A 14,722-nucleotide genomic window follows, 5' to 3' on the forward strand; every position below is an offset into this window, starting at 1 on the left:
TTTATAGGACAGTCATAAAACAACCAGCATCACAGTATAGCACTGATCCTTCCTATTGCCTCTGAGGAAGACCTAGAAATTATCTGTGTCACTAGCTGCTGTAGGCAACCACTTGAAAGTTTCCCTGCTACAATACCCTATCAGTACTACAAAATGGGTGACCTAAAATCGTGTGTTACCAGAAAGCTGAGTTTAAGTTTAGGTAAGATTTGAAATACTTTAAATGGCTCAGGCTAACCCTAGGTGGAGCTAAAGATTTGCCATGTCCAGTGAACCTATGCACTAAAAATATACTTGTTTTGATTACACTAACACATGTAAAGCATTTTTACCAAACCCGCACTTTTATGCAGTGACCACACTCTCCAAATAATTGTAGCAAACTCCTGAAATAAAGCAACGGTAACATTTTTTTAGATTAATTGCTACGACCAGGGATATAAGCTTGCAGGAGTGCAAACAAGCCCAGACTCAGTAAAGCTGACAGCCTCCAGTTCTTGTAAACTTTTACACACTTGTATTGCCTTCACTGAACCTAAGGCAGGTATTTTGCAGTCAAGCCCCTGGCCTGTCTAGATATTATAAATATCACTGCTTATCAATAGTGTCAGCTCTCATAAATTCAGTTATAAATGTACTTCACAGTCTTTAATATTTCTCCAGAACCACTACATGGTTTTAGAATCTATAAAAACATTCCCAAAAGACCTTATGTTGCCAGCTGCCCGCTCCTGGTGAAAACTTAAATTATTGGAGAGTTAAATTTCCACGTTGCCTTGTGCTCCTCAGTGCTCCTATTCCACTTCACTCTATCCAAAGAGTATGCATATTCCCAACAGAGCCTGGATGATTAATGCCCAGCAGTATGGAGCTGCTTTGTCTCTCATCTAATCTCCTGTTTCTGATGAGGGACAGTATCCAAAATCTGTTAAAATTCTTTGTACTACACTAGAAGTGAAGCTCTCATTTTACAGAGAGCAACTGAGACAAAAGAGGAACTGGAAAAACAGAAGTCACCAAAGAAGGACCTCCTCATGGCACATCAGAGCTGGCTGCAGAAGCTTTTTCTGCGACCCAGCCTACTTGGGTTCTCACCTGTGTGCTCCATTCCCTGCCTGGTGGTGCCATGGACAGGTGCTGTGCTCCCACTCATCTCACTGATTGTGTTCTGTAGAATTCGAAGGGCACCTCTTGCTGCTGCTCCAGATGATGATTTTATTTATCTTTATAATAATCTTAGCTTGTGTCACTCCAGCTATGGTAAAGGGATCTTTACAGGTCCTACAAATCAGTCATGCTATTTATCTCAATGTAACTGTGAACTTAACAGGCTGCACTTATGGTTTATGAAAAACAGTTTTTAGCTCTGTTCTAAATTTACTCAGCTTTAAGTTAATCAAGTCCTTTTGTTGCTATCAGCAGCTGCTAAAGAGAAAGAAGTATGTGGTTTCAACACTCTGTACATGAAATCAGTGGATGAAATCTCAGTCCACTGAGGTCCTAAAAGTTTCTGCCAGAGACTTCATGGGGCAGATGTTCATTCTCTGCAATAAACTAAAATGGTTCTCCCAGTATTTTGGTTTTTTTCTCCTTCCCTTCAATTTCAGCAGTTCAGCTGCTGTTTTTAAGATCACCTTGTACATTTCTCTTCCTTATTTTCCATCTCTAGATTCTTATAATAGACTGGTGCCACCTATGAGCACAAGTCCAGGGGAATTCATTCAGAACTGCAGCACCTCAGCTCAGGTTCGCTGAGTAGAGACAGGTTCACAGTTTTGTGTGTGTGTACCACCGCTAAGATTATTGTAAAATATTGGTCATGATAACTTCAAACATTTGCTAACACAATGTTGCAAATTATTCTGTGACAGCTTTGGAAGGATGTTGATCTCCTGCTAGTGAAGTCTATATATATTGCTCTGTCACAGGAGCATCTGCTTTTGACAGGGTCCTATGAGGCAAACCCACATGAAGTGATTTTAGCTAACCCAGGTCATAAATAACATTGACAATATTTGCACAAGGCCTGACTTTGCTTTTTCTGACAGATAAAACCTTACATTCTTACTGCCTTAACTCATGCTTCAAGAGTCTATGGAGCCTGGGTCTCAACTATTAGTATTTTTTTCAAAAACATGCATTTATGAAATGCTAAAATCTCTATGTAATACTGAAAAAGCCTTTTAACGCTACAGAGTTTGTATATAATTAAGCACAAATAAGTAACAAAGAGAAAGAAGTGACCAGAAATACCAGAACAGCACATTAAAAAAGGAGGACATTTATTTAGAATCCTCCTTATGAAGGAATGCAGTACACTGTAAGTATGAAAGCTTCAAGTTCAAATACAAGAAACTAAAGAGAATGCACAAGGGTTTGACAGAATCATGCAACTTGTCTGTCATAAGTGACTAAAATGTACCACTTTAGTCTCCTCTTTCCCCTGCCCTAAACCAGCTTCAGCCATAGGTTTGAAGGGCCTCCTTCACCCCCCTGCCTGATAGGAAGTAGAAAATTAGTTCACTGGCATAAACAGTGAAATTCACATAAACAGTGTGAATTACAATCAGCACATGGCAATAAGATATTCACAAAGATTTGAATCTTCCATTCAGTAAAAAACTGTATCTTTTCCCACATTACTTTGCTGATTTATGAAGGATAAACTTTGCAGCTCTGTGTCTGCCAAAATCAGTGTCCCTCTACTCACCTTGAACTCTTTTTCAATGTTGGCAAGCACGGCCAGCTCATTGCTGAGCTCTAAGGCAGTCATTACAGGGTCTTCACTGGACAAAGACAGGTAAGCAGGGCTGGCCAGACCTTTGTAGGCATTGATCCTGGACCTAGAATGGCTGAAAGAGTCATGCTTTTGTTTCTGATTGCACTCACTGCACTTGCAGAAGTAGTCGTGCGGCCTGTCGATGCGAGCTCCTTTCCGCAGCAGGGTGTGCACGATCTCGTACTCATGGCAGTGAGCAGCCAGGATGATGGGCGTGACGTCGTGCGAGAACCGCGTGCCGTCTTCGTCGTACGCGTAGAAGTCGTCGTGCTGCAGCTCCGACTGGCTGGGGCTCAGAGCCAGCCTCTTGCCTTCGGCAAACGCGGAGTGGCTCAGGATGGCTTCCACTATCCGAACGTAGCCCTTGCTAATGGCCAACAGCAAGGCGTCCCCCACCCGCGCCAGGTTCTCCTTCTTCAGCAGCAGCTCCGTGATCTCCAGGTGCTCATTGGCCACTGCCAGCTGCAAGGCGTTCTGTCCCATGTAGTCCACGCAGTTGACATTAAGCGAGGGACATTCTTCCAGCATTTTGCGAACCACCGGGATATTTCCATACTCGGCGGCATCCAGGAAGCGCTCCTCCTCCAGGGAAAGGCTGGTGGAGTGGTCATTGAACATGTAGGCTGGCCCGCGGCTGGCCTGCCTCCTGCCCTTCTCCCGCAGAATGGTCTGTCGCCGCAGGGCCAGCCTGTTCTCGTTGCCCCGGCTGTGTGCACACAGAGAAATTGTTAGTTCTTCTTTATGCAAAGGTATATCCATTTTGATTAATAATAAATAAAAATTTCTAGTCCTTTATCTGCTGTGTGTTTTGAATGAAGCAGGGACACCAGAAACCCTGCCCTCGATCCTTTTTGTAACCATTGTTACTACACAACCTGAGAATCAGTAGTCAGCTACATTTTATTTCAACAAGAAGAAAAATCTGTCATCAATCATTTAAAGCTACACTTTTTTTCCTTATTTTGTCCTCCCAGCTCAGAGTGAGAATAAGCCACAGTGTGAAAGGAGTCAGCAATTGTGGGATGAGAAATGAGGGATTGCTCAGGACAGCAGGGCACACAAAGATGGAAACTCTCTAAACTCCCTTCTGCTTCACAAAAGCAGTCAGGCTGACTTCACTTGCTCTTATCTCCCTGCTTCAGCAACCATCTAACATATTTTGGTTCTGGCCTCTCCTCTTCACCCTGCTGATGTTTTTCTGACATCCATAATGGAGTGCTCAGGCATTAAGTGAATCTGGACAAGATAAAAGCACATCAAGTACATTGCATGGCAGCTCTTACATCTCATGTCCACCATTCTTTTCATTATTACATTCATAATCTTGATATGCTATTTATTCCTTCACTCAGGGGCTTGACAACAAATCTTGCTAATTCTTGATTCATGATAGTTCTGAAATGTTGTCCAGTCTGCTACTACTGAAATCCTCAGCCATTTCCAACCATAATTATTAAATACCTCATTAATAATTATTTAGTCATTATTATAAAGTGAACATAGCAAACGTAAGTTTTCTGAGAAATGTTACAAAATATGATACATTCTCTTTAAAAAGAAGGAAATCTAATTCACTAATTCAATCTTATTTTTTCAGCCTATTAAGATTCCAATCTTCAATATAAATTAAATTGCAAATAGTTTTCTCTTCTAGAATTACTCTCCTAAACTACTCAATATTCCCCACAACTTCATCTTTTTTTCTTTATTGAATAGTAGCTTAATTATTCCTTACATACATATGCTCAAATACACTTCACTACATTCAGTATTTCCCACAAAAAATAACAATAAGCAATATTTTATTCATTAAATATTAATGAATATGAATTAAAATTTCAGCTTAAAAAGTTAGTCCGTTGTGATTCAAAATTTCTTCACAAAAAGTAACATTACAAGGTATTTATTCTAGGTTGTTTAGATTTAGCTTTTGTATATATTTCCTTTCTGCTTCTTGCCTTCTCTGTTCTAGAGATGCAGTCTTCTGCAGCACTGGAAATACTTGAAATTGCCAAAGTGTTAAATATAAAAGGACCATTTTTCTTCAAGATAATAATAGGTATGGAATGTGGAATATATCACAACTGACAACAGTAACTATTAATTATAATTATTAGTTTCATTATTTGATATTTTTAATAAATAATTGTTCAGAATTGCTAGTAGGGAAGCACAAAATATTTAAATCAAGCGCAGAAATGTTTGGTTTTATGTTTAAATTCATTTCAAAAGCAAACTTTTTTCCTAGTGATAAATGCAAATCCTATGAACCATGAAATGTAGCTCTGAAAAAAAGCTATATAAGCTTTATTTTATATTTATTCTAGTTTTCCTGCGTATATGTTGAATTTTGGAATCTTGCTGTATTTTCACAATTCAGTGTGTTCCTGTGACATCACATTTGTAGAAAGTCTGAAAAGCAGTACAAAGTTTTCATACACATTTTTTATGGATTTGTTATTTTGTACCGGAGAAGGTCCTTAGCAGTGTTACCTACATTTAAGGTAGACTGACCCAGGCTTCAATTTAAGCAACCAGACACAGAGTCCTGAGACCTGGCACCCAAGGGTGCAGAGGGAGAAATCATGGCAAGCCTGCTCTCTACCATCTTTTAAGTGCACCAAGTTTTCCAACTTTCTTAGCTCCACACCGGCTTCTCAGTTTTGAGTAAACTGATTATTTAAATGCAGTAGTTCCCTATCTATCTTGAACTGCTTCTTTCTTCAGTGCAGCAACCAATTACTGTTGAACATAATTTAAATAATCTGTACTGAAGTTATTTCACAGAAGGACAGAATCATTTAGGTTGGAATAGACCTCCTAGATCATCAAGTCCGACCTTTGACTCATCACTACTTTGTCAACCTGACCAAAGCACTAAGCACCAAGTGACTGCACCACCTCCCTGGGCACTCCTTTCCTTAACAACCCTTTCCATGAAGAAATTCTTCCTGATGTCCAACTTGATTCTACTCTGAACAGATTATAAACAGACAAAAAAATCAACTCACAAAAAAATTGGAACATATTTTTTAAACTTGTTCCAAATAACAAACGTGTTCAATCTATTGACAATTGAACTAAGACTAAAATCTTAGTTCAATTGTCAATAACAACATAATTGATATAAAATACGTATCTTCATGTGTCCTGAACAAACCCAGTATAAAATTATTTTGCTAGTATTTGATCCTTGAACAAGGAAACAAACCTTTCAACAGGATCCTGGTTATCACCATTTCCTGAGATGCACCAGCTTCAGCAGTCTGGGGTGATTAACTCACCCAAATAATGCTTATGGGGACAAACCTTACTGTTTAAAACAGAGGCAAAGGGAGCACAGAGTACCTCAGCCTCACCTGGGTCCTTTGTCACTGGGTCCACCAGTGTAATCAGTCTGTGCTGGGGAACTGACACAGCCCACAGCCAAGAACTGCTGTTCATTAAATACTTCCTCTTCCATTTTTCAAATAAGGGAAAGAGATTCTATTTCTATTCTAGCAATACATTCAGTATGGTTTACCAAAGCAAAGGGTAATCATTGCAGTTAAAAATACTTCGAATTAGCATCTTTGTCTAGTACCACTTCCTCTTTCCTTGCCTGCATTTGGAAGAAAATCATTGCTTAAATGGGATATTAAATACATACATTCCGTATACAGTAGCTCATCAACTGAATTAGAACCTATTATAGAATGAAATAGAATATATTTTTATTGTTTGCTGGCCTGTACCACATGTCTGATGCAGACCTCTAGAATCTCAATGTAACCAATTTTTCCTGCATCAATGCATTTCATGTGTATGAAATGAACGTCCTGGTTTGTCCATTTGCAACTACAGTTAATTAAATGTAAGGATCTGTCGTTAAAACTGGTTCTTGCAGCACAAGGCTATAAGTATGTTTAATTGCAACACAGAAAGCTGAATTTTCTGTTTTATTATTTCTGCTTAACTAGATAGAGAAACAAACATTACTTCAGGAGTTTTTTCAGAGAAGTGCAAGACACCTGACTGCCTCCAAGTGCAGAGAAAGGAATTTGATGATCCAGAAGAGTATGTTCAGTCTTGCTTTATTCTGATGTTCTTACATTTTACATTCACTAAGGTCCTTCCAGTTCATTTATTTCTTAAATAGATGCTCATGTCACAGTACTAGCCACATAAATCTTAAAGCCACTTGAAACCTCATCCTTCTCAGACAATAACTGTTGGTTGCAAGACACTACCAATGTTACTTTGGGAAAATGCAGTCTAAAGTACCATACTCATTACTCCTTAGTGCTGAAGAGCCAGTATGATCAAGGCTGGAATATTGTCATCATTTTTGATATCATATTACAGGAAGGAGTTCTACAAAATTAGAAATTAAATGCAAGATAGCAACAAAGGTCATACAGTCTCTACCATATCTTCCACTTGAAGCATAGTAAGACTGATTTTGTGAATTATACAGGATGGTATTCCACTCATCTCACTTCCACCCTAGGATCAGTAGAATCCTAGTATAAATTAGTCATTTTTATCGTCTCTGTAGATAAAGGAGAGACATTTCTCCTACCTACTTTATAAGTGGACAACTTACATTTTTCCATTGTTTCAAAGAGAATCCCAGCAGATTAGGTGAGAAGTCTCCATAAATGCATAGAATATAACAGGAATATAGACCACAGAAGGATGACGGAGTAAAGTCCCTTACAAGTACAGATATCACCTCAAACAATTCCCATTAAAATATCACTCTATCTTGAAGGAAGTGCCTGTCTTGCTGAAATTTTATTGACTAATAATCTAATCACACAGGAAGACTAATCTTGAATTTAACTGTTCTAGTACTCAGAAACATCAACCTAATTTTCAGCCTAAATTTAATAATCACCAATTTAGATCTATTTTACTCAAACTAAGTATTGCTTTCCCCTACAGTAGTCATCTGCAAAACACGAACTCATAGCAACCATATCTTCTCTCAATTTTCATCTTGATGAAGGAAACTCCTGTCATTTCCTGCCACATCCATGAAGCTGTCTGCCACAGAACAAAACCCTCCTTGAGTACACCTTCCTTAACTTAAAATACAGTGATCTCTCGTGTCAGTGTTTGTAGTAAAATGATTAGACACCTTTTTTGGTGCAGTACATTTTTGGCTATCTCTCAGGTGCACTGACATCCAAGAAATCATTTAGGCACTATGGATTCTCCTGTGAGAAAGAATTCTGCCTTTGCTGACGTTCCTTAATCATGTCTCAGATAATTAGTCTCAGATTTATGAAGTGAAAGAACTGTGTTGAAAGATCTCATTTTGACCCTCAACTCCCTTTGAGGATGTGAACTGTCATTACAAAGAGTTGTGAAGCTGGGAAAGTTTGGTCATGGGAAACAACTGTGAGTATCCACAGCATTAGAATCCAAAGTAAAATGTTTTGTAGGAGATTCTACAATATCTGCTAGAAGCTGAACAAGCTGGTATAGTGACAGTTTAGAGTCCTCATCTTCCTTTATTCACTTAAAAGAGCTTATAATACTTTAAAATTACAAGGTAATTACCTCTTACAAGGTAAAGAATAATCTGTTAATGCATTTAAACTTGAGGCTTGGCTTTCCTTCAGAAGTTTTTAACCTTTAGAAGAAGACTGACATCTCAAGAAATTAGACCATATAAACTCAAAAAATCCAACTTTGCTACTACCTTCAGGACCATGCTTTAGCAAGAGACTACACTGAAGTCCCTGACCTGCATATATGAATATAAAGACATAAAGCCTGCTGTTCTCATGAAAAGAAAATAAATGTGTACTCATGTACATTGCCAGCAATGCAAATCTACAGGCTGGAAACAAGGCAAGGAAAAAAGAAGGCTGACACTACCGGCAGCATCCTAAAGAAAAAAGTCACAGACACAAATGCTCTCAGAACTAAGTGGAGAAAGTTGTGTTGACACACTGGTTTAATCACAAACTCCTCAGTCTTGTGAAGCTCAAGAATTTTGAAAATTGTCCAATCACAGTGACAATAGTATCCACTGTTTGTTCAAAGTCAAGTACGCAGCTGAAATAAGGTTGAAAACATTAGTAATCATTCCTGAACCAACTCTGTGGAGAAGCTTCCAGAAAACTTCGAAGGCCATGAGCCTATTTTTACAAAGAGAAGAAAAAAGCTAAACTAAATCAATAATTTTCAAATTTAATTCTCTTATGCTATTGGTAAACTGTCAATAATTAGCAATTAGCTAGGAGATCAGATAGGAAGTAATGCCAAACAAAATCATCAGCACCAAACATCCAATAATAAATTAGCTCGAAACTATCTAATTATTTGAATTTGGATGTTCTGTTCTTCTACTGTCCTTTATCATACTTCTATATAAAAAATTTAAAAGTATATGTAGCATATAACATAATATCATATATAATCTGCCAAACATATTTTATAAAATTACATACTGATATACATAAAATAATAGCAGCATATATAAAATTAAATAATATAAACTCCATCTAACTAGAGATAGGATGGGAGCTTAGACAGACACATGGTGTGAACCTCTACATGATACCATGCTAAGGAACAGAAAATGACAGGCTGTAGAAAGTAAGATTAAATTGAAATTCTAAACGTAAAGACAGTAAACATCTTGAAACAAGTATCTGAAAAACCTTGGGTTTTCCATCCTTTGGCATGAGGATCCAAGGTTCCTCCATAACCCTTAGGAGCTGGTGGTGAATTATAAATGAGCTGGGGCTGAAAAGCACTGTAAATAACAAGCCAAAACCACCTGTGGACATGTACAATAAAGCTTACAAATAATCAGCGACAGTGACTGCCTTAAAAGTAAGAAAACCCCATAATGAACAAACCTTAAGTATTTAACTTTGTAGCAGATGAAAAGTGCAAGTAAGAGTATTTTTACTCTTGTGGGGCTTTTATCAGAAGACATACATCTAACACAGTATGAAATATAAAATCTTTAAGACTTTTATTTGAAATTTTGGTGAAAACTGATTTGCCTTTTGCAACTGTCCCAGCGGTCTTTCTTAGACCTGGACTGTCAAAGCTTTCTTGTTTACAGACTAGTGAGAAGTGTTTTCTCCAAGCTGATTGATTATATTGTGCAAATGCTTTTGTACAGAAGCAGTTAAATACAATTATGTTTTAGAGTGTGTTTCATCAGTCACAGTTTGTGAACCTGGAAGGGTAATAGTCTGACAAACACTTTCTTCAGGAAATAACAAAAGGTTTTTCAATCTCTCCTGAAAAGTGGTTTTTGGCTATCTAATGGATGATGGAAAGAAAGCACCCAGCATAAGGCAAACAACCAGTTCCCAGGCTCCTTATTTCATTTGTCATTCCTTAACCCTAATTTTTACCTTTTGTTGAGTAATAAAACCAGTGGCTTATTATTGATGAAGTAGCTTCCAACCACTGAAATGGTTATGACAATTAAATAGAAGCATTTAGGGAAATGACTAGGAAAACAGTGTCTGAATAAAAATGGCCTAAGGAGGAAAAGTAACCTGGAAAGCTTTATCAGGATTTATCAGGAACAACACACAAAAGGTTATAGCACTCAGATTGCTTGAAGCTTTTAAAGAGGGGTGTGATTTAAATTCTTTCCCAAGAGAAAAAAAAGAGAGAGAAGAGAGTGCTTTACCAGCCAAGAGGCTTTTATACATCACAACTGCAAAGCAAAGTAAATAGATTCACTGAATATTCTGAATTGGAAGGGACCCAAGAGGATTACTGAGTCCAGCTCTGATGTAAACAGCCCATATGAGGAACAAACCCACAACCTTGGTGTTCCTAGCACCACGCTCTGACATTCCGACGGAGCTAACCTCAGCATGGTAAGGCAAGGCAGATGACATGAAGAAATGGGTTGAGACTGCTTAGTTTGGAGTGTCAAAATACATAATCCTTTTCTTCAAGGATTACTATCTTTTTAAGGTTTAAAAGACTTCTATGGATCTGGATTTTATAGATCTGAAGATTGAGTTGTACCTGAGCACATTTATAATTTCATTCTGACTGCTGAAAATATTTGACAATAAACTTCAAATACAGTTTTTGCAGCCTAATTTTATCATCATTACTGAAAAACTGAATTTCCAGTAGTTGATTTGCTCAGAATGGTGTCTAGCTATGTCTGCAAAACTAGTTCCTTTCTATATAAAGGAACATTTTTCCTCAACTTTAAAAAAAAAGTTGAATGCATTCACTCTTTAAAACACAGTTTAATTAAAGTGTATTTTCCCATTTTCACAGCTCATTTGATCAATGTGCAACCTCAACTCTGAGGTTGTTTAAAGATAAGAAATATTTCTTTTTCTGCACTGCTTCTTGCAGAAGGTGGCAAAGAATACTGGTGTGTGCCCACCAGATGAAACACTTTATTAAGCTTGCCACCTAATAACACCACTGTTCTCCTCTATATGCAGCATCTAATAAAAAAATACAGGATTCCACATTCCTTACGTGTTTTTCAGGAAGTTCCTCTTGGTGCCTACTGCATAACTTAGTTACATCCTCTGCCCTTCTGGGGACAGACCATCCAAAGTTCTCTTGTTTAAGAATAGTACAACAAAGATCAAAGAGTCTTAATAATTCAAATTAAAGCATGTATTTTATCTTCTGGACTGGGGATAAAAAGGAAAATTAGAACTATGCTAAAGTAATAAAAAATTATGACTTTAGCATAGTTTTATCTGCTTTAGCATAGTTTTATCACTTTGCTAATTTGTGGCTTTTATATGAATACCTGAAGTACATCACAGTCTTCACTGTCACGTGTTTATAGCAGAGCCTGTAACTTGCATATGCCAAGGGATATGTTAAATTCTGTATTCCTACAGTCCTACACATCGCTATTTTGAGATGAAGTAAATAATTCTTCATTTCTGAAGATTTCTATATGCTTTGCATTTGGGCTTAAACAATTTATACAGGTGTAGCTGAGCCAGCATGTTTTGTAAAATGTAATGTCATTAACCTGGCAATAAATAATGTCATAATAAAATTAATGTCAGTAACCTAACTTTGTCGGTCCTTGTTGAGGTTCCTTCTGTTAGCCCTGAAACCACCTCCTCTTTCAGAAACTCTGTTTTCTGGCCAAGTGCTTTCTGTCCATTTCAAGGCACACCTTTTGCAGAGTTATCAGTACAGTAGAGTGCAGCTGCTTGCCAGCAGGCTGCTGTGCCCAGCAGCTCTGGTGAGTTATGGCTTTCATTACTCACCTAGCTGCGAGATGATGGTCAGGAAGACCACTGTAGACAACAACTGCCAGGTGCCTGCTTGCCTCAAGCAAGCTTCTCCTCTCCACTAAGTATCACTGGCCTTTCTGTCTCAATAAGCCACTGCAGATAGCAATTTAAGAATGCCAGGCCTGACTTTATCTGAGATGGCAATTTAAGAACCATTTGTTTACCTAGATAGGAGCCCCCTGAAAAAGTATATCCAGTTCATATTAGAGTCACCACTGAAGTTTCCATAACTCTCTTATCATTATTAGTATCATAAGACTACTCTGGATGATTTATAGACTAAATCACTGAAGCTTACAGGTCATGGTTTTTCAAAATGAAGCTAAAACTTAGTTCAGTTAGAAGGATCACAATCCTTCTAGTGGCTGTAACACAAACACAGCTGCCTCTCTATGACAAACATGCATCTATAAACAGAATATTATTACATTAGCAGTGAAATAGCAGACGTCAACATCACAGCCCTTGTTAAAGAGTTCCTTAGGAATGAAGTGACAAGAAATCAAATAAAAACAAAATCCATTTCTCTTAAATCTCATGGAACATTGTAGTACCGTGTAGCACGTGCTTTAGTGCTGTGTCCCACTGGTTATAAATAAAAGCACTTTAAATAGAGTGTGGATACTTGTACCAATGCTAAAACTGGATACAAACAAATCAAACTTCTATTACATACAATCCACTTGATGTTGGCCCTCAACTGTTGGAAATGCTGAGATTCTTAAGGAGAAAGTGTCTTTTAAACAGTAAACTAAAGACAAGGTTCAGTGTTTTATTTCTCCAAATCTTTTTACACAAAATGTTGATCCCATAGAGAGAGAGGGACAAGTTGAATTTTTTTATTATTTCAAAAGGATAAAGTCTAATTTCTATTCAACTAATCAGGTTAATTCCTGTACTGTCATATTTTATACAGTGCAGCAGTTTTGCTAACCGCTTCATAAAGTAGGTCAGGATGCTGTTTCGTGTGCACTCTTGCAGAAACACTCCAAACCCTCTGCTCTGCTTTGGCTGCTCATGGCTGCTGTTGTACCAAGTCATTCAGTGTCCTGACACACATGCTGGGATATCTCCAGGCTGACCCCAAGCAAGGAGCTATCTAAATGAAAATTAACAGAAATTAATTATTTTCTGAAATAAACAAACTCCTCTTCTCCCCCTCCAGAAAAATGCTTACTCTAAGGTCAGCTCTCCAACCCAGATTATCACACAGACGCAGACCCTTGTGCTGTTCCCCTGGCAGGAGGCAGTGTGAGGACAGGAATCAGTGGCAGGAAGTGGAGAAGAGAAATAGATTTGATTCCAATACCAGTCTGTACCACAAAGATGACTGTCTACAGTAGTACCTTAGACACAACTGTATTTTCCTTTGTATTTTCCCCTTGTTGAACCACCCTACTGTGAGCTCTTACTCAAAACAACAGGTTACAAAGCAAAATAAAGGGGATTTTTTTTAAAACCAGCATTTTGCATTCACTTATGAAGTGATTTATCTATGATGATGACAGATGATTTAGAAGATAGGGGAAAAGCAGAATAGACAATTTCATGTAGATTTTCTCTATCAAGCTCTGGGTTGTGCTTTCCCATTTCACAACCACATAAACAAAACCTGGGCATATTAATCGTATTTAGACCAGTAAGAGTGTTCCTTCAGCTGAAAAACTGGGAAAACAAGAAAGACACTGCATGTCTAGTTTTAGTGAATCCTCAACAGAAAGCAGGTTGAAATCTATGAGTCCAGAAGGGCCAGGTTATTTGCTAAGCATTTAATGCTCTTGTGTCCAATCACTGTCTGCAGTTCACAAACAGGATGCCTGCAGTTGGCACCCTGCTCTGACTCCCTGCTCATGCACAGCTCTCTTGCTCACATTTCTGAGTCATCACAGGACCACTAATGAAGAGCTACAGAGGATCCCAGAGATTGGCTGGCAGCTGATGAAGATCAGAGCCCCTTTTACACACACCCCCCCCCTCGATCTAGAGCACATGTGCCAACGCACTGACACAACAATACATTTAAACCCATCTGGAGACACAACATCCCCCTTTTATAGTGTGCATTTTCCTTCTGCCACATCTTCTTCAATTTTGACCACAAACAGACATGTTTTTAAGTAGCACTTGGAGGGAGAGCTGATCACTTATTCTGCCTGTCCTCCTTTCTTTTGGATTTATTTTTTTTCAGGAACAGGTACAAGCAGAGCTTGTAACTTATCCCTTCAAAAGAAGCTGAAGAAAAGGGAGCAGGAAGTAAATTAGCAGATTAGTGATCCCAAGCAAGACAAAGGAGGTGCTCTGTCATACTGTGCAGTCAGTATGTGCAACGTGTCACGCAATGCTACAGGTGATAAAAGCTAACAACAGGCTCAAGGGGAGACTAGACAAATTCAGCCAACAAAAATCCACTGCTGGGATTGAATTTCCTCTTTTATATATATATATTTAGACACAGAATCGTGTATCCCAGATAATATATATAAATTGCATGTAGATGCCTACCTGAAAATGTTTTTTTGAATCATTCCCATTTCTGTAGGTGTTTGCATAGCCTACAGTACATTCCAAATGCTTCTATTATAATCTATTCCAGTCTCAATAGTTTTAATATTTCTATCACATAGATGTTGTAAAAATTTAGCTGAATAAAAAAAATTTAATGGACATTTTGTTATGTAAGCTTCAA

General features: G+C 38.0%; 1 protein-coding gene across 1 annotated transcript in view; it reads right to left on the reverse strand.

Annotated features, from left to right (window-relative positions):
- TRPC6 (transient receptor potential cation channel subfamily C member 6) overlaps positions 1-14,722 on the reverse strand; it is an 80,007-nt gene that overhangs the window by 27,803 nt on the left and 37,482 nt on the right. Inside the window, exon 2 of the mRNA XM_041417085.1 lies at positions 2,711-3,485. Coding sequence (XP_041273019.1) covers positions 2,711-3,485 — 775 coding nt within the window. The remainder of the gene's footprint in view (positions 1-2,710; positions 3,486-14,722) is intronic.

Source organism: Onychostruthus taczanowskii, unplaced genomic scaffold (genome assembly GCF_017590055.1).
Source record: "Onychostruthus taczanowskii isolate IOZ18803 unplaced genomic scaffold, ASM1759005v1 scaffold54, whole genome shotgun sequence".
Lineage (NCBI taxonomy): Eukaryota > Metazoa > Chordata > Aves > Passeriformes > Passeridae > Onychostruthus > Onychostruthus taczanowskii.